At 46.9% G+C, this 19,629-nt stretch overlaps 1 protein-coding gene across 1 annotated transcript; it reads left to right on the plus strand.

Annotated features, from left to right (window-relative positions):
- The first annotated feature begins 1,627 nt into the window (after window positions 1–1,627).
- On the plus strand, window positions 1,628–2,782 carry LOC132779292 (solute carrier family 35 member G3-like). The gene has a single exon (XM_060782979.2). The coding sequence runs from the start codon at window positions 1,715–1,717 to the stop codon at window positions 2,780–2,782; it is 1,068 nt and encodes a 355-aa protein (XP_060638962.2). The 5' UTR covers window positions 1,628–1,714.
- Window positions 2,783–19,629: the final 16,847 nt, after the last annotated feature.

Here is a 19,629-nt window from a genome sequence, read left to right on the forward strand (position 1 = left end):
TTTCAGAAGGGCTTTGATTATGTTTTCTTGCCCTGGTGAAGGGAGTTAGACTGGATGGCCTTAAGGCAGCATTTCTCAGCCTGGGGGTCAGGACGCCGGGGGGGGGGGGGGTCGCAAGGGGGTGTCAAAGACTACCAAAAGGCACAATATTTTCTGTTGGTCATGAGGGTACTGTGTGAGAAGTTTGGCCCAATTCTATCATTGGTGGCGTTCAGAATGCTCTTTGATTGTAGGTGAACTATCTATCCCAGTAACTACATCTCCTAAATGTCAGGGTCTATTTCCCCCAAACTCCATCATGTTCACATTTGGGCATATGGAGTATTCGTGCCAAGTTTGGCCTAAATCCTTCATTGTTTTGAGTCCACAGTGATCTCTGGATGTAGGTGAACTACAACTCTCAAACTCAAGGTCAGTGCCCACCAAACCCTTCCAGTATTTTCTGTTGGTCATGGGAGTCCTGTGTGCCAAGTTTGGGTCAGTTCCATCATTGGTGGAGTTCAGAATGCTCTTTGATTGTAGGTGAACTATTAATCCCAGCAACTACAACTCCCAAATGAGAAAATCAATGTTTGGAGTAATGGTCACTCATTGGGTTGTTAGGTATAGTGTGTCCAAATTTGGTGTGAATTGGTCTAGTGGTTTTTGAGTTAAGTTCATCCCACAAATGAACATTACATTTTTATTTATATAGACTAGCCATCCCCTGCCGCGTGTTGCTGTGGCCCAGTCTGTGTTTATGTGTTTTGTGTGTGTATATATGTGTGTTTATGTATATCTGTGGTTTTTTGCATGCGTGCAATGTGTTTTTTTGTTCTTTGGCTTTTAAAGTCTGTTTTTCAGTGTTTTTATGAGTAATGGTCACTCGTTGGCCTGATAGGTGTCTTGCGTCCAAATTTGGTGTCAATTAATGCAGTGGTTTTTGAGTTATGTTAATCCCACAAACAAACATTACATTTTTATTTATATGGATTGGTTAGAGCTCACCTGGAGTCGTCCTGGTCACCACAATTGAAGAAAGAGATAGAAAAGCTGAAAGGTGTGAAGAGAAGGGAAGCCAAAATGGTCAAAGGTCTGGAAACCATGAATCTCTATAAAGAGCAACGCAGGGAGATGGGAGTGTTTAGCTTGGAAAGAAGAAGACTGAAAGGAGACCCAAGGGACATGTTTACATATTTGAAGGGGTGTCCCATTGAGGAGGGAGCAAGCCTGTGTTCTGCTGCTCTGGAGAGTAGGGCTCAATGGATTCAAATGGCAGGAAAAGACATTCCACCAAAATATTAGGAAAACCTTCATAAGAGTTAGAGCGGTTACTATCTGAAGTTTCTTCTAATTTTCAGATGGAATCTCTTTTCTTGCCATTTGAATCCACTGCTTCATTGTGTCCTAGTTTCTAGAGAAGCAGAGAAAGCGAGCTTGCCCCTTTCTTAATGTGACATCATTTCAGATATGTAAACACGGCACTCATGTCCCTTCTCAGACGCCTTTCCTCCAAGCTAAACATCCCCAGCTCCCTCTGCTGCTTCTCATTGCATTTGATCATTTTGGTCACCTTTCTCTGGACACATTCCAGTTTGTCCACATCCTTCTTGAATTGTGTCCTTCTGGCAACCCTAGTCATCTCTTCCTTCCTCTTCCCCCAGGTTGACGCTTGATTCTGCTCTGTGCCTGTGACTCTTTTGCATTGGACTCCAAGCTTTCGCTCTGCTCCAAGATGGAGTGCGACAACAACACACCTCCTGCCCGAGCGGTCTGGACCGTGGCGGACCTGCTACGCTTCTCCCCGCCCTGCTCTCCGCCACCACCTCCCCGCCGCCCGGCCTGGAGCCGCTACCGCCTGTCGGAGAGCATGAAGGGGCTCCTGGTGGCTCTGGTGGGAGGTGGGGTGCCGGCCGGTTTCGTGGCCCCTTTCACCCGCATGGCCAACGAAGCTTCGGGGATCCCTTCCTTGGAGATCCTCTTATTCCGCTGCATCCTGCACCTGCTCTTCTCCTTCTACCTGTGCTGCCGGAATGCCTCGTGCTTCGCGCCTCCGGAGGCCCGCCTGCGCAGTTTTCTCCATGCCTTCATCAACGTCATCTCCATCGGCTGCGCCTACAGCTCCTTCATGGTGGTGCCCAGTGGGAATGCCGCCACAGTACGCAAGGGCTCCTCCACTATCTTCTCCGTCCTGCTGGCCATTTGCATCGGGAACACAAGCCTGACTGGGTACGACTGGTTCGGGTTGGTGGGCAGCACCCTGGGCTTGATCATCATGGTGGTGCCAGATGTGCTGAACCTGGACAAGAGCACGCAACTCTACGACACCTTCGGTTACATCTTGGCCTGCCTGGGTGGGATAGCCTTGGCCTTGGGCCTGGTCATCTTCCGAGCCCTGGACTTCCCCACCAAGCTGGTGACGGTGGCCTTCCTGTTTGGTGTGGTGGGCAGCCTGCTGTGCTCTCCAGTGATGTTCCTCCTGCAGGATCCAGTGATGCCTGTGGACCTGCTGACCTGGATTTACGTCGGGTCCATCACCATCCTGGCCTTGGTCTCCTTCTTGTGTGCCAGCTATGCGGTGACCAAAGCCCACCCGGCTCTGGTCTGCGCCGTGTTGCACTCCGAGGTGGTGGTCACCCTAGCCGTCCAGTACTACGTCCTGCGCGAGGCTGTCACGCCCTTCGACATCATGGGGGCCGGGGTCATCCTGGGCAGCATTGCAATCATCACAGCCCAGAATATCAGCTGCGACACCACAGAGGAGGACGATGGGTCCATCTTGCACCTTAAGGGGATTGAATAGCGGAGGAAGGAAGCATAGGCGGTTGGAGCACGATCTTGACAAGGCAGTGCCTCACGGAATGGGGTATGTCCAGAATTACCACCTGGAGAACAGCATGGGAGCTGTTAAGGTCCTTCATCCCATGGTCATATTTGGGGCTGGGAAGCAGTAGAGACTTTGAGCCAACTTGAAGATGGTAGGAAACATCTGAGCGTTGAATGTTAACACTGAATTTCCCAATCGATCCCTTGATGTTGGGATTAAAATGGCAACAGATCTCAGATATTTACCTGGCATAACTACTTCTCCTGGCAAGTCTCCTCTGTGGATCATGGAAATGGAAAAGATGGAGAACTCCCTAAGCTTCAGTCTTGAGGCCCACGTTATGAGCACATCTGCTTCTCCTGGCAAACTCCTCTGTGGATCATGGAAATGGAAAAGATGGAGAACTCCCTAAGCTTCAGTCTTGAAGCCCACATTATGAGCAGAAGGCGGACATTTTCCCAAAGGAGAAAACCCTTCCAACCATTAACAAAAAAATCACCTGGAAACTTGCATCATGTAACTGATCCGCCTCGGTGGAATCTCCTCCATGGCAGGAGACGTTCTTCTTCCTCTTATGAGCCACAGAGGAAAAGAGACAGATCCTCAGTGTTGTTTCCTTATTGGAGGTGGAAGCACTTGTGACACAGAAGGTCAAGATGGATGGAATGAGGAGCACCTCCAGCTCAAGTGGCCCAAATTTTCAGATCAAGATACGAGGAGGAGGAGGTGGCAGCCACTGGGGAAACTCCATGAGGCGACTCAAGGGGAACGCACTCAAATGCAACTCCAAATCAAGTGAGAAGCAAAGCCACGTTTTGAAGACGAACCTTAAGGAGACTTCTGTAAATGTATGGGTTGCTCTTTGTGTCGAAGGAGCTGAAGAAGACTTCTGTACATAGAACTGGCATTTGGGTTCTCTCAATGTTTTCTTTCCAATGGTTTATAATAAAGATGACGACTTTTTAAAAAAGCCGAGCTGGAATGTGAAAGGGGTGAACACATGCTGAGTCAGAGCCAAGATTGTGGGAAATGTAGTCCAGGAAAGGCACAGTCCCGAGCTCTGGCGTCATAAGAAGCAATAATATCCAAACATCTGAACTTTTAGAGACAAAGGATAAGATAGAGAGGCTATTTTGCTCCCTGCTGAATCCCCAGGACAAGGATCTCGTTTGTGGAATGAACTGACCACTGGGCCGCTTAGTCACATGGCTGACCAGTTCTAGGAAGGAAGTCTGAAGAAACTTAGACCCCTTAAAAGGGAATGCAATGGGTCTTGGAGGGAGGAAGTGTGTTTGTGGGGAGAACTGGAGTACAGGGAGGAAGCTAGGCAAAACAGGACACAATCTAGAACCAAAACTATACTGTATATCAGTGTTTCTCAACCATCCTAATACCGTGACCCCTTAATACAGTCCCTCATGATGAGGTGACCCCCAACCATAACATTATTTTTGTTGCTACTTCATAACTGTCATTTTGCTACTGTTATGAATCGTAATGTAAATATCCAATATCCAGGATGTATTGTCATTCACTGGACCAAATTTGGCACGAATACCCGATATACCCAAATTTGAATACTGGGAGGGGATTGATTTTGTCATTTGGGAGTTGTAGTTGCTGGGATTTATAGTTCACCTGCAATCAAAGAGCATTCTGAACTCCACCAACTTTGAATTGAATTGAACCAAACTTGGCACACAGAGGTCCCATGCCTTGAAAGGACTCTGTTCTGTCGCACGCTGGGCCTGTAAAGAATTGTCTTTAAATCAGGACGTGCTACCTTTGCCCAGCGGGAAGCCAGGGCCCCCCAAAAAGAAGTTCTCAGGGGTTTTCCACCACAAATGATCTTTAGATGGCTTGCGAAGTATAACAAAGTCCTTTATTAATGAACAATCAGACAGAAACTTCTCTTGTCTTCAGTAAAGTTAAACAAATGATTCCAGGCTTTTATGCAACTGGTGGCTTCCTAATCTTGTCCACGAAGGACAGGCAATTGTCTTCATTAACTGTTTCTTTACTTTAAAGGGAAATCCCCTTTTTAACTTCTCCCAGGCTGACTGTAATCTAATCCTTACTGATATGGGCTCCGCTACCGGGTCGAACTGCATCTTGAGCACCGAGTGGACCTACCAGTAAAGCCAGTAGATTCTCCAGCTGGAGTTCTTTGGTCTTCCAAACTGTTTACCCTCCGAAATTCCTCAAAGCTTTAGGGCTGTTTCCCTGGAAATCTTTGGAGATCTTTGGATGCTCTTAAGACGGTTCTCCCCCAGAAAGTCTTAAGGTAAGGGTTGAAGCTTTTTACAGGAAAAGCTTGCACACATCCTCCAAATTAGTTTTCCTTACTGAGACTAACTAAAAATGCCTCCCTTCCCTTCCCAATTGCCCTGAGCAAGGGGTGGAACCAAAGCTTAATGATGATGGACAGGTGACTTGCCCTTCGACTGCAACCAAAAGAAGCCACCTTTCTGCAAAATCCCTGAAACCTTGGACTGCAAGCAAACATTTAATACAAAGCAAATAAAGTTGGAGCTCCTGGTATAGCCGTACCAGCACAGACTCACTGGTGTGAGCCTCCCTTCAGCCTCGCACGCTCTCCCTCATCCACACATGCGCACCATGCGCCAAGCACGCCTGCTCTCCCTTCTCTGTTTGGAGTCTCAAAAACAGCCCTCCTCTTGGCTAAGAGGCAAGCCAATCACAGCAGAGGAGGGCTTTTGGTGGGAGGATTTGCCATCTGTTTCCAAAAAGGAAAAGAAGGAGAGGCGGAGAGATCTTCAGCCTTCTCTGCCCAAGGGGTACCTAAGAGCATCAGAAATATATGTTTTCTGATTTATTTGTCGTGTCAGGGCAACCAGTCAATTGTATTACATTTCTAACAGACAAAACACAAAATTTGCAAGCTTGATAGTTGATTAAATGTCCTTTGACCAGTAGCTGGCCTCTTGGAGTGCCTCTGGTGTTGCCGCAAGAAGGTCCTCCATTGTGCATGTGTCAGGGCTCAGGCTGCATTGCAGCAGGTGGTCAGTGGTTTGCTCCTCTCCACACTCGCATGTCGTGGATTCCACTTTGTGGCCCCATTTCTCAAGGTTGGCTCTGCATCTCGTGGTGCCAGAGCGCAGCCTGTTCAGCGCCTTTCAAGTCACCTAGTTTTCTATGTGCCCAGGAGGGAGTCTCTCATTTGGTATCTGCCATTGATTGAGGCTCTGGGTTTGAGCCTGCCACTTTTGGACTCCCGCTTGCTCAGATGTTCCAGCAAGTGTATCTGTAGATCTTAGAAAACTATTTCTAGATTTAAGTCGTTGACATGCTGGCTGATACCCAAACAGGGGATGAGCTGGAGATGTCTTTGACTTGGTCCTTTCACTATTGGCTGCTACTTCCCAGCGGATGTCAGGTGGTGCAATACCAGCTAAGCAGTGTAATTTTTCCAGTGGTGTAGGTGCGCAGACACCCCGTGATGATGTGGCATGTCTCATTAAGAGCCACATCCACTGTTTTAGCGTGGTGAGATGTGTCCCACACTGGGCATGCATACTCAGCAGCAGAGTAGCATAGCGCAAGGGCAGATGTCTTCACTGTGTCTGGTTGTGATCCCCAGGTTGTGGCAGTCAGCTTTCGTATGATACTGTTTCTAGCACCCACTTTTTGCTTGATGTTCAGGCAGTGCTTCTTGTAGGTCAGAGCATGGTCCAGAGTGACTCCCAGATATTTGGGTTCGCTGATGGTCTTTGGCAACCCCTCTTAAACTCCCTCGCAACCCCGCAGGGGTCCCAACCCCCAGGTTGAGAAACACTGCTCAATATAACGTATTTCTAAATGCTGTTGTACTGATTGCAGCTCTCCTCGTTCTTCACCACTGGCTTTGTCTGGTAAGGACCGATGGGAATCTCAGGCCGAAATCCTTGGGAATGCTGTATGTTCTGTACACTAAAAGCACACAGAAAGCAGAACTGAGGCCTCCAGGTATTGTTAGACAGAAGCTCCTAGCATCCCTAACCCACATGAGTGAATCATGCTGCATTCTAGCAAGGTCTAAAGAGATACACAAATGCTGTTTGCACATTTCATAGAATCCTAGAGTTGGAAGAGACCACGTGGGCCATCCGGTCCAACCCCAGTCTGCCAAGAAGCAGGAAAATCGCATTCAAATCTCCCCCAACAGATTGTCATCCAGCTTCTGCTTAAAATCCTCCAAATGAGCCTACATCACACTCCAGGGGCAGAGAGAGTTCCAGCTCTATCAGGAAGTTCTTCCTAATGTTCAGGTAGAGTTGGAAGAGACCTCCTGGGCCATCCAGTCCAACCCCATTCTGCCAAGAAGCAGGAATATTGCATTCAAAGCACCCCTGACAGATGGCCATCCAGCCTCTGTTTAAAAGCTTCCAAAGAAGGAGCCTCCACCACTCTCCGGGGCAGAGAGTTCCACTGCTGAACAGTTCTCACAGTCAGGAAGTTTTTCCTAATGTTCAGATGGAATCTCCTTTCTTGTAGTTTGAAGCCATTGTTCCATTGTGTCCTAGTCTCCAGGGCAGCGCAAAACAAGCTTGCTCCCTCCTCTCTATGATTTCTCCTTACATATTTATACATGGCCATCATGTTTCCTCTCAGCCTTCTCTTCTTCAGGCTAACCATGCCCAACTCTTTAAGCCGCTCCTCATAGGGTTTGCTCTCCAGACCCTTGATCATTTTAGTCGCCCACCTCTGGACACATTCCAGCTTGTCAACAGTAAAGATGTTTGGATATCGTTGCCTGTTAAGATGCCAGAGCTTGGGACTGTGCCTTTGTTGCACTACATTTCCCACAATGTAGTGCAACAAAGGTAGAGTCGCAAGCTCCGGCATCATAACAGGCAAGCCTGTTCTAGAAGCATTCTCTCCTGACATTTCACCTGCATCTATGGCAGGCATCCTCAGAGGTGGTGAGATCTGTTGGAAATAGGAAAATTGGGTTTATGTATCTGTGGAGTCCCCAGTGGAGCAGTGGATTAAAGCATTGAGCTGCCAAACTTGTTGACCGCAGGTCGCGGGTTTGAATCCAGGGAGCGGCGTGAGCTCCCGCTGTTAGTCCCAGCTTCTGCCAACCTCGCAGTTCATAAACATACAAATATGAGTAGATTAATAGGTACCCCTGCGTGGGAAGGTAATGGTGCTCCATGCAGTCATGCCAGCCACATTACCTTGGAGGTGTCTACGGACAATGCCGGCTCTTCAGCTTAGAAATGGAGATGAGCACAGCCCCCAAAGTCGGACACAATAGGACTTAATGTCAGGGGAAAACCTTTACCTTTACCTATCTATGGAAAGTCCAGGGTGGGAGAAAGAACTCTTGTCTGTTGGAGCTAGGTATGAATGTTTCAGTTGGCCACCTTGATTAGCTTTGACGGCCTTTCTCCCACCCTGGACTTTCTACAGATATATAAACCCAATTTTCCTAGTTTCCAAAAGACCTCACAACCTCTGAGGATGCCTGCCATAGATGCAGGCAAAACGTCAAGAGAGAATGCTTCTAGAACAGTGTTTCCCAACCTTCCTAATGCCGCGATCCCTTAATACAGTTCCACATGTTGTGGGGACCCCCAACCATAAAATTATTTTTGTTGTCACTTCACAACTGTTATTTTGCTACTGTTATGAATTGTCATGTAAATATCATATGCAGGATGTATTTTCATTCAATGGATCCAATATGCCCAAATTTGTGTACTAGCAGGGTTGAGGGGTTGATTTAGTGATTTGGAATTTGTAGTTGCTGGGATTTATAGTTCACCTACAATCAAAGAGCATTCTGAACTCCACCAACGATGGAATTGAACCAAACTTGGCACACAGAACTCCCATGACCAACAGAAAATACTGGGTTTGGTGGTCATTGACCTTGAGTTTGGGAGTTGTAGTTCACCTATATCCTGAGAGTACTGTGGACTCAAACAATGATGGATCTGGACCAAAATTGGCACGGATACTCAATATGCCCTAATGTGAACACCGGTGGAGTTTTGGGAAAAGAGACCTTGACATTTTGGAGTTGTGGTTGCTGGGATTTATAGTTCACCTACAGTCAAAGAGCATTCTGAACTCCACCAATGATGGAATTGAACCAAACTTGGCACATAGAACTCCCATGACCAACAGAAAATACTGGAAGGGTTTGGTGGGCATTGAGCTTGAGTTTGGGAGTTGTAGTTCACCTATATCCTGAGAGCACTGTGGACTCAAACAATGATGGATATAGACCAAACTTGGCATGAATACTCAATATGCCCAAATGTGAACACTGGTGGAGTTTTGGGGAAAGAGACCTTGACATTTGGGAGTTGTGGTTGCTGGGATTTATAGTTCACCTACAATCAAAGAGCAATGATGGAATTGAACCAAACTTGGCACACAGAACTCCCGTGACCCACAGAAAATACTAGAAGGGTTTGGTGGGCATTGACCTTGAGTTTGGGAGTTGTAGTTCACCTATATCCTGAGAGCACTGTGGACTCACACAATGATGGATCTAGACCAAACTTGGCATGAATACTTAATATGCCCAAATGTGAACATTGGTGGAGTTTTTGGAAAATAGACCTTGACATTTGGGAGTTGTGGTTGCTGGGATTGGGAGTTGCAGTTCACCTATATCCTGAGAGCACTGTGGACTCACACAATGATGGATCTAGACCAAACTTGGCATGAATACTCAATATGCCCAAATGTGAACATTGGTGGAGTTTTTGGAAAATAGACCTTGACATTTGGGAGTTGTCGTTACTGGGATTTATAGTTCACCTACAATCAAGGAGCATTCTGAACCTCACCAATGATAGAACTGGGTCAAACTTCCCACATAGAACCCCCATGACCAAGACAAAATATTGTATTTTCTGGTGGTCTTTAGCGACCCCTCTGACATCCCTTCGCGACCCTCACAGGGGTCCTGACCCCCCGGTTCTAGAACATGGCCATACAGCCTGAAATACCTACAACAACCCTTTGTCTGCTGCTTATCTGAGAAACCTTGGAAGCAAACAGTCGGGCCTAAGAATGCAGGAAGCGAAAACTCTTGCCAAGATGGCTGGCTAAACAAATAAAAGACGTCTGCTGTGGAACAATCCCAAAGATAGTTTTGGTTCCCCGGTGGCAGATGTTCCCCCGCCCTCAAGCATCCCAGAGAAGTCAAAGCGTCACCTGTGTCCCATAACAGGGCCCACACACTGACAGCTGATCCAGAAAGTGCATAAAGCAGTGCGCAAAAGGGAGGGCCTGCCACCATTCTGCCCTCTGGCGGCTCGCTGGCTACGGGACTTACCAGACAGGAAGGGCTCCTTGCTTGCGCAGCCAAGGCAGCGGCCTAGAAAGTTCACAACAAGCGCTCTCTCGTTTGTGTGTGCGCATTGCGCTTGCTGCTTACATTTCCGCCTCTTGTCTTCGGTGTCCTGCAAAACATTCAGTTACTAGGAGGAGTATGGTCTACTAAACACTTTCGCAGAAGCATACGAGAAGCTCAGCCTGTCATTGAACATCGAGAAAACCAAAGTGCTGTTCTAGCAGATACCCGCCAATCCCTTTTCAGTGCCAGCAATACAGCTTAATGGTATAACATTAGAAAATGTTGATCATTTCTGCTCCCTTGGCAGCCACCTCTCCACCAAAGTCAACATCGACACTGAAATACAACACCGCCTGAGCTCTGCGAGTGCAGCATTTTTCCGAATGAAGCAGAGAGTGTTTGAGGACCAGGACATCCGTAGGGATACCAAGGTGCTTGTCTATAAAGCTACTGTCCTCCCAACCCTGCTATATGCCTGCGAAATGTGGACTGTCTACAGACGTCACATGCAACTCCTAAAACGATTCCTTCAGCGCTGCCTCCGGAAAATCCTGCAAATCTCTTGGAAAGACAGGTGGACAAACGTCAGCGTGCTGGAAGAAGCAAAGACCACCAGCATTGAAGCGATGCTCCTCCGCCATCAACACCGCTGGACCGGCCCCATTGTCATGATGCCCGACCACCGTCTCCCAAATATTGAAGTGGAATCTCTACTCTGAACTCAAGAACGGAAAATGGAACGTTGGTGGACAGGAAAAGAGATTTAAAGATGAGCTCAAAGCAACCTCAAAAACTCTGGCATAGACACTGAGAACTGGGAAGCACTGGCCCTTGAGCACTCCAGCTGCTGGCCAGCTGTGACCAGCAGTGCTGCAGAATTTGAAGAGGCATAGAGGGTGAAAGAGAGAAAAGTGCCAAGAGGATGGCGCGTCAAGCCAACCCCGACTGAGACTGCCTCCCACCTGGAAACCAATGCCCTCACTATGGGAGAAGATGCAGGTCAAGAATAGGGTCCACAGCCACCTACGAACCCACCCCAGGACACTGAACCAAGTTATGTCCAGATATATCATTGTTTGAGTCTCTGGATGTAGGTGAACTACAACTCCAAAACTCAAGATCAATGCCCACCAAACCCTTCCAATATTTTCTGTTGGTCATGGGAGTTCTGTGTGCCAAGTTTGGTTCAATTCCACTGTTGGTGGAGTCGAGAATGCTCTTTGACTGTAGGTGAACTATAAATCCCAGCAAATACAACTCCCAAATGTTGTATTCAAATCACCCCTGACAGATGGCCATCCAGCCTCTGTTTAAAAGCTTCCAAAGAAGGAGCCTCCACCACACTCCAGGGCAGAGAGTTCCACTGCTGAACGGTTCTCACAGTCAGGAAGTTCTTCCTCGTGTTCAGATGGAATCTCCTCTCTTGTAGTTTGAAGCCATTGTTCCGCGTCCTAGTCTCCAAGGAAGCAGAAAACAAGCTTGCTCCCTCCTCCCTGTGGCTTCCTCTCACATATTTATACATGGCTATCATATCTCCTCTTAGCCTTCTCTTCTTCAGGCTAAACATGCCCAGCTCCTTAAGCCACTCCTCATAGGGCTTGTTCTCCAGACCCTTGATCATTTTAGTCGCCCTCCTCTGGACACATTCCAGCTTGTCAATATCTCTCTTGAATTGTGGTGCCCAGAATTGGACACAATATTCCAGGTGTGGTCTAACCAAAGCGGAATAGAGAGGTAGCATTACTTCCTTAGATCTAGACACTGTGCTCCTATTGATGCAGGCCAAAATCCCATTGGCTTTTTTTGCCGCCATATCACATTGTTGGCTCATGTTTAACTTGTTGTCCACAAGGACTCCAAGATCTTTTTCACACGTACTGCTCTCGAGCCAGGCATTGTGCCCCATTCTGTATCTTTGCATTTCGTTTTTCCTGCCAAAGTGGAGTATCTTGCATTTGTCACTGTTGAACTTCATTTTTTTAGTTTTGGCCCATCTCTCTAATCTGTCAAGATTGTTTTGAATTCTGCTCCTGTCCTCTGGACTATTGGCTCTCCCTCCCAATTTGGTGTCGTCTGCAGACTTGATGATCCTGCCTTCTAGCCCTTCATCTAAGTCATTAATAAAGATGTAGAACCCTGCGGCACTCCACTTGTCACTTCTTTCCAAGATGAAGAGGAAGCATTTAGTGAGTCTTGTTGTATTGAGCCCACCATATTAAGTCCCTCTTGGTTGCTTGAGAGCTTGTGTTTCCAGCAAGGCAAGGCCTTGCAAGAGAACACCACGCACCCTAAACCTTTTGTGGTTTTTCCTGTTTTGAGAGACAATTCCTGGCAGGATGCACCGTGCAAAGATCCCCCCTTTTCACCAGCTGAGCTGACCACAAGTGCTGATATTTCTAAATTCCAGAGCCATGACTTGGCAGCCCAGATTTGGAAAACAACAAACGCAGACAATCCAACGCTTTCTTGCGGCCTCCCATTCTCTCAAAGCCCTTTAAACAAACCACTGTGAATCCGCTCCTGCCCCCTTCATGAGGACTAGAAACCTCGAGGGCTTATTTTTAAAAAATAGCTGCCAACTCGAACAGCATCTTGAGAGAGGAGAGCGTCATCTGGTAAGCTCCCACCCCTTGAAGCAAAAAATGCGGCAAGACACTTACGTCAGTGTGGAAAGAGCTTTTTTATTCACAGTATTTGGTTATAAAACGAACTTCGACTTATGGGGAGAGCGAGGGGGGTGGAGGAGAGGAACGGGAAGCGGTGTTGCCGCCGTGGGAGCCCCGGAAAAGAGGCTCTTGTGCTCCAAGCACCTCATTAAAATGCAAATGTAATCAGAGGCACTTTAAGGCATCAGACGTCCGTGACAAGCAGATGGCATTGGTATTTATGAACGCACATCAGACGTGTGCTCCCCGGAGAATGGAAGATTTCACACAACAAGGCTTGCCGGAGGAGCAGGGAAAGCGGGTCAAAGAGAGGGACGCGGCCTGAGCTGACCCTTCACGTTTGGGGCGTAGCCTCACAAAACCACATTACAGGGATTTCCCTCAAAGAAAGGACCCAAGGGTGGGTGCACCTGAATTCCGCTTCCAGATATTCACAGTCACATATTGATTCCTTGCCCCTCTCCCCATAAAGACAAATCAGACCTAACCAGGCTTGATTTGAATGGAGACATTTTTAGCCACAGTTCACTCCACAAGTCCCTTCGCATCCTCTTTGTCTTTCCTCCTATGATCAAAACCTGCAGGTTCGCAGTTTGGGTGTGATCCTGGACTCATCGCTGAGCCTGGAACCCCAGGTTTCGGCGGTGACCAGGGGAACATTTGCACAGTTAAAGCTCGTGCGCCAGCTGCACCCGTACCTTGGGAAGTCTGACTTGGCCACGGTAGTCCACGCTCTGGTTACATCCCGTTTAGACTACTGCAACGCTCTCTACGTGGGGTTGCCTTTGAAGACGGCTCGGAAGCTCCAATTAGTCCAACGGTCGGCAGCCATGATATTAACAGGAGCGGAGCGCAGGGAGCATACAACTCCTTTGCTGCACTAGCTCCACTGGCTGCTGATTTGCTACCGGGATCAATTCAAAGTGCTGGCGTTGGCCTTTAAAGCCCTAAATGGTTCTGGCCCAAGCTACCTATCCGAACGTATCTCTGCTTATGAACCCACCAGGACTCTAAGATCTTCTGGGGAGGCCCTGCTCTCGATCCCGCCTGCATCACAGGCACGGCTGGCGGGGACGAGGGACAGGGCCTTTTCTGTGGTGGCCCCTCGGCTGTGGAACGCCCTTCCCATGGACATTAGATCAGCCCCTTCGTTAATGGTGTTTCGAAGAAAACTAAAAGCCTGGCTGTTCGAACAGGCGTTCGGTTAAACAATTGCAATGTACACGATGAATATAGGAAACGGAATTATGGAAGACGAATTGGATCACGATTCTAGTTACGAGACTTTAATGTGTTGTTATTGATGTGTCATTTTGTATATTATGCTGTTAATGGTTTTTAAATTTTGTATGCTGTTGGATTGACTTTTGCTCTTGTTGGAAACCGCGTTGAGTCGCCTACAAGGCTGAGAAATCGCGGTATACAGGCAAAGTAAGTAAGTAAGTAAATAAATAACACTCTGACCAAAAGGTCATGAGTTCGAAGCCAGCCCGGGTTGGAGTGGGTTTCCAACCAATTGTGTGTAGCCTGTTGTTGACCTTTGCAACCCGAAAGACAGTTGCATCTGTCAAGTACGAAAATTAGGTACTACCTTAAAAGTGTGAGGAGGCTAAATTAACTAATTTATGAGGCCATAAAGAAGACTCCAGCAAAGCATTCCAGCACGGAAGCATGCGGGGAATGCGGAAGTACTTCATCAGCGTCACAGATGGACGAGGAAAGCGACAGCTCCCCTGGCGGCCAGAAAAAATTTAATAGCCTCTGTGTATGTCTGTATATGTTTGTATTTATTTATTTATTTACTTTATTTCTATACCGCTTTTCTCAGCCCTCAGGCGATTCAAAGCTGTGAACAACATCAGTACAAAACATCACAAAACAAGTATAGGGCAATTAAAAACAATTATCACATAAGTCATTAACATCAGTATAACAATCATTAGTTCCTCAACAGTAAAATCAGAATCCAGTCTCGTCATCCATTATTCCGTATTCCTATGTTCAATTACACTGTTAAATCAAATGCTTGTTCGAACAGCCAGGTCTTCACTTTCCTCCGAAACGCCAGCAGGGAGGGGGCCAATCTGATATCTGCAGGCGGGGCGTTCCATAGTTGAGGGGCCACCACTGAGAAGGCCCTGTCTCTCGTCCCCGCCAAGCGCGCCTGTGATGCAGGCAGGACAGAGAGCAGGGCCTCCCCAGATGATCTTAGTGTCCTAGTTGGTTCATAGGAGATGCGTTCGGAGAGGTAAGTAGGGCCAGAACCGTTTAGGGCAGTGGTTCTCAACCTTCCTAATGCTGTGACCCCTTAATACAATCCCTCATGTTGTGTTGACCCCCAACCATAATATTGTTTTGTTGCTACTTCATAACAGTTATTTTACTGCTGTTATAAATCATAATGTAAATATCTGATATGCAGGATGCATTTTCATTCACTGGACCAAACTGGGCACAAATAACCAAAACACCCAAATGTGAATGCTAGTGGGGTTGGGGGAGGATTGATTTTGTAATTTCGGAGTTGTAGTTACTGGGATTTATAGTTCACTTATAATCAAAGAGCATTCTGAACTCCACCAGCGATGGATTTGAACCAAACTTGGCTCCCATGACCAATGGAAAACACTGGAAGGGTTTGATGGGCATTGATCTTGAGTTTGGGAGTTGTAGTTCACCAATATCCAGAGAGCACTGTGGACTCATGCAATGTTGGATCTGGACCAAACTTGGCACAAATACTCAATATGCCCAAATGTGAACACTGGTGGAGTCTGGGGAAAATAGATCTTGACATTTGGGAGTTGTAGTTGCTGGGATTTATAGTTCATTACAATCAAAGAACATTCTGAACCCCGCCAACAATAGAATTGGCTCAAACTTCCCACATGGAATCCCTATGACCATCAGAAAATACTGTGTTTTCTTATGGTCTTTGGCGACCCCCTCAGGGGTCCCAACCCCCAGGTTGAGAAACACTGGTTTAGGGCTTTATAGGCTAAAGCCAGCACTTTGAATTGTGCCCAGTAGCAAACTGGTAGCCAGTGGAGCTGGCGCAACAGAGGAGTAGTATGCTCCCTGAGTGCCACTCCTCTTAACAACCTGGCTGCCGAGCGCTGGATCATTTGAAGCTTCTGAGCAGTCTTCAAAGGCAACCCCACATAGAGAGCGTTGCAGTAGTCTATGCAGGATGTAACCAGAGCGTGGACTACTGTGGCCATGTCAGACTTCCCAAGGTACGGGCGCAGCTGGCACACAAGTTTTAACTGTATGTCAAAAACTGGCATTGAAGGTCCTGTTCAACATCTTTATTAATGACTTAGATGAAGGGTTAGAAGGCAGGATCATCAAGTTTGCAGACGACACCAAATTGGGAGGGATAGCCAATACTCCAGAGGATAGGAGCAGGATTCAAAACGATCTTGACAGATTAGAGAGATTAGAGAGATGGGCCAAAACTACTAACAAAATGAAGTTCAACAGTGACAAATGCAAGATACTCCACTTTGGCACGAAAAACGAAATGCAAAGATACAGAATGGGGGACGATGATGCCTGGCTCGAGAGCAGTACGTGTGAAAAAGATCTTGGAGTCCTTGTGGACAACAAGTTAAACATGAGCCAACAATGTGATGTGGCAGCAAAAAAAGCCAATGGGATTTTGGCATGCATCAATAGGAGCATAGTGTCTAGATCTAAGGAAGTAATGCTACCCCTCTATTCTGCTTTGGTTAGACCACATCTGGAATATTGTCTCCAATTCTGGGCACCACAATTCAAGAGAGATATTGACAAGCTGGAATGTGTCCAGAGGAGAGCGACTAAAATGATAAAAGGTCTGGAGAACAAGCCCTATGAGGAGCGGCTTAAGGAGCTGGGCATGTTTAGCCTGAAGAAGAGAAGGCTGAGAGGGGATATGATAGCCATGTATTAATATGTGAGAGGAAGCCACAGGGAGGAGGGAGCAAGCTTGTTTTCTGCTTCCCTGGAGACTAGGACGCAATGGAACAATGGCTTCAAACTACAAGAAAGGAGATTCCATCTGAACATGAGGAAGAACTTCCTGACTGTGAGAGCCGTTCAGCAGTGGAACTCTCTGCCCCGGAGTGTGGTGGAGGCTCCTTCTTTGGAAGCTTTTAAACAGAGGCTGGATGGCCATCTGTCAGGGGTGATTTGAATGCAATATTCCTGCTTCTTGGCAGAATGGGGTTGGACTGGGTGGCCCAGGAGGTCTCTTCCAACTCTTTGATTCTATGATTCTATGTTTGCCATATATGTGTACACTGTAATCCGCCCTGAGTCCCCTGCGGGGTGAGAAGGGCGGAATATAAAAGCTGTAAATAAATAATAATAAATAAATAAATATAGGGACTCAAGGTGGCCAACTTCTGCCCAAGGTGCCTCCTATTTCTGAGTTCCACAACACCTTGCTAAGCCTAGAATACATTGCCCAGCACAGTCAAAAGGCCACCAATAGCCCAGACGAGAGCAAAAGCAGCTTGAAAGAAAATGGGACATATATACAGAGAAAGGAAGCCAGGCTCTGTTTTGCTGAGGCAAACCCAAGGCCTCGCAGCCATTTTCAGCCTCGGCTTTGCTGGCTGGAATCCCGGATTGGATGGGATGGCCGAAAGTGCCTTCTGGGGGTTAAGCGGTGTGCCTGCGCCATCTGCCGGGAGGACGCAAATACAAAGAGCAGGCAAGAAAGGAAAAGCATGTCCAGCACCCTTCCCTACTGCTACAACAGAGATCTCCATTTCCACCCACTATCTCTCTCTCCAACTTGTTTTTAAAATCCCTTCCTTTATTCAGAACTACAATCTCTTCCTCACAGTTAAAGCACAGCCGCAACCGGTAAAACCTAGGTCGCATATTCCACAAAATATAATATTTATTCATATATAATGCTCACTTTTTGGGGCTAAATTAACAAAATTAGGACGTGCATTAAATTTGCGCAATACGGTATCTTAAGTGGTGAGCCAAAACAAAAGGGGAAGCAGCATCAGGAGCTGCACCTCTAATTTAATAATAATATAATAATAATACAAATTTATTTATAGAATCATAGAATCAAAGAGTTGGAAGAGACCTCCTGGGCCATCCAGTCCAACCCCATTCTGCCAAGAAGTAGGAATATTGCATTCAAATCACCCTTGACAGATGGCCATCCAGCCTCTGTTTAAAGAAGGAGCCTCCACCACACTCCGGGGCAGAGAGTTCCACTGCTGAACGGCTCTCACAGTCAGGAAGTTCTTCCTCATGTTCAGATGGAATCTCCTCTCTTGTAGTTTGAAGCCATTGTTCCGCGTCCTAGTCTCCAAGGAAGCAGAAAACAAGTTTGCTCCCTCCTCCCTGTGGCTTCCTCTCACATATTTATACATGGCTATCATATCTCCTCTCAGCCTTCTCTTCTTCAGGCTAAACATGCCCAGCTCCTTAAGCCGCTCCTCATAGGGCTTGTTCTCCAGACCCTTGATCATTTGAGTCGCCCTCCTCTGGACACATTCCAGCTTGTCAATATCTCTCTTGAATTGTGGTGCCCAGAATTGGACACAATATTCCAGGTGTGGTCTAACCAAAGCGGAATAGAGCATGGGGAGCATGACTTCCCTAGATCTAGACACTAGGCTCCTATTGATGCAGGCCAACATCCCATTGGCTTTTTTTTTTGCCGCTACATCACATTGTTGGCTCATGTTTAACTTGTTGTCCACGAGGACTCCAAGATCTTTTTCACACATACTGCTCTCAAGTTAGGCATTGTCCCCCATTCTGTATCTTTGCTTTTCATTTTTCCTGCCAAAGTGGAGTATCTTGCATTTGTCACTGTTGAACTTCATTTTGTTAGTTTTGGCCTATCTCTCTAGTCTGTCAATATCATTTTGAATTTCGCTCCTGTCCTCTGGAGTATTGGCTATCCCTCCCAATATATACCGCTCTATCTCCCCGAGGGGACTCAGAGCGGTTCCCAGGTAAAAAAACACAGAACATACAAAGTAAAAACAACATAACCACGAGATTAACAAAACAAAATATGCATAAAAATTGTCGCCATAACACACACATATTAAAAGTAATCCTGTGTGTTCAAGGCAATTTAAAAAATTTAGAAGGCCGGGCCAAGATTTGTGCAAGCCCAAAAATTCTAGGGGGACTGGGAATTAAATGCAATGTTATGGCAGGCAACGATAATATTAGGTACAGTTCTGTGGTGGTTCATTCCAGGGCCAACTAGAGGAAATGATCTGGGTAATTGGTAGTAAGAATAAGGCTGTATTTGACAATGTATAGGGCTGAGTTAGAACTGGCCATTTTCAAAGGCTTGTTGAAACCACCAGGTCTTCAAGCTCTTACAAAAAGAGGGGAGGGATGGAGCATGTCCTATTTCTTTTGGAAGGGTGTTCCAGAGGTGGGGGGGCCACCACTGAGAAGGCCCTCTCTGTCGTCCCCACCAACCACGCTTGAGACGGTAGTGAGACCGAGAGGAGGGCCTCCCCGGAAGATCTTAAGAGTTTGCGCTAGTTCATAGAAGGAGATGCGATCGTGGAGATAGGTGGGGCCCAAACCGTGTCCATGGTTCAATGGTACGAGATCCTGGGATTTGTAGTTTGTGAGGCACTCGCATTCTTTGGCAGAGAAAGCTCAAGACCTTGTAAAACTACAATTGCATAGCACTGAACCAGGGAAATTAAAATGGATTCATTATACAGTATAGATGCACCCCAAGGTTTCCTTTCCATTGCTGGAAATTTTGGTGTTCAAACACTTTTGTTTTGCAAGGAATTCTAAGATGGCAGCAACTGTAATGTGCACCTTTTTGGCCAAATTACAAAGGG

This window comes from Anolis sagrei, chromosome 6 (genome assembly GCF_037176765.1).
Source record: "Anolis sagrei isolate rAnoSag1 chromosome 6, rAnoSag1.mat, whole genome shotgun sequence".
In the NCBI taxonomy this organism is placed as follows: domain Eukaryota; kingdom Metazoa; phylum Chordata; class Lepidosauria; order Squamata; family Dactyloidae; genus Anolis; species Anolis sagrei.

What these genes read in the sequence shown, in the direction of transcription:
- LOC132779292 (XM_060782979.2), top strand. Translation starts at nt 1,715, where the DNA reads ATGGAGTGCGACAACAACACACCTCCTGCCCGAGCGGTCTGGACCGTG.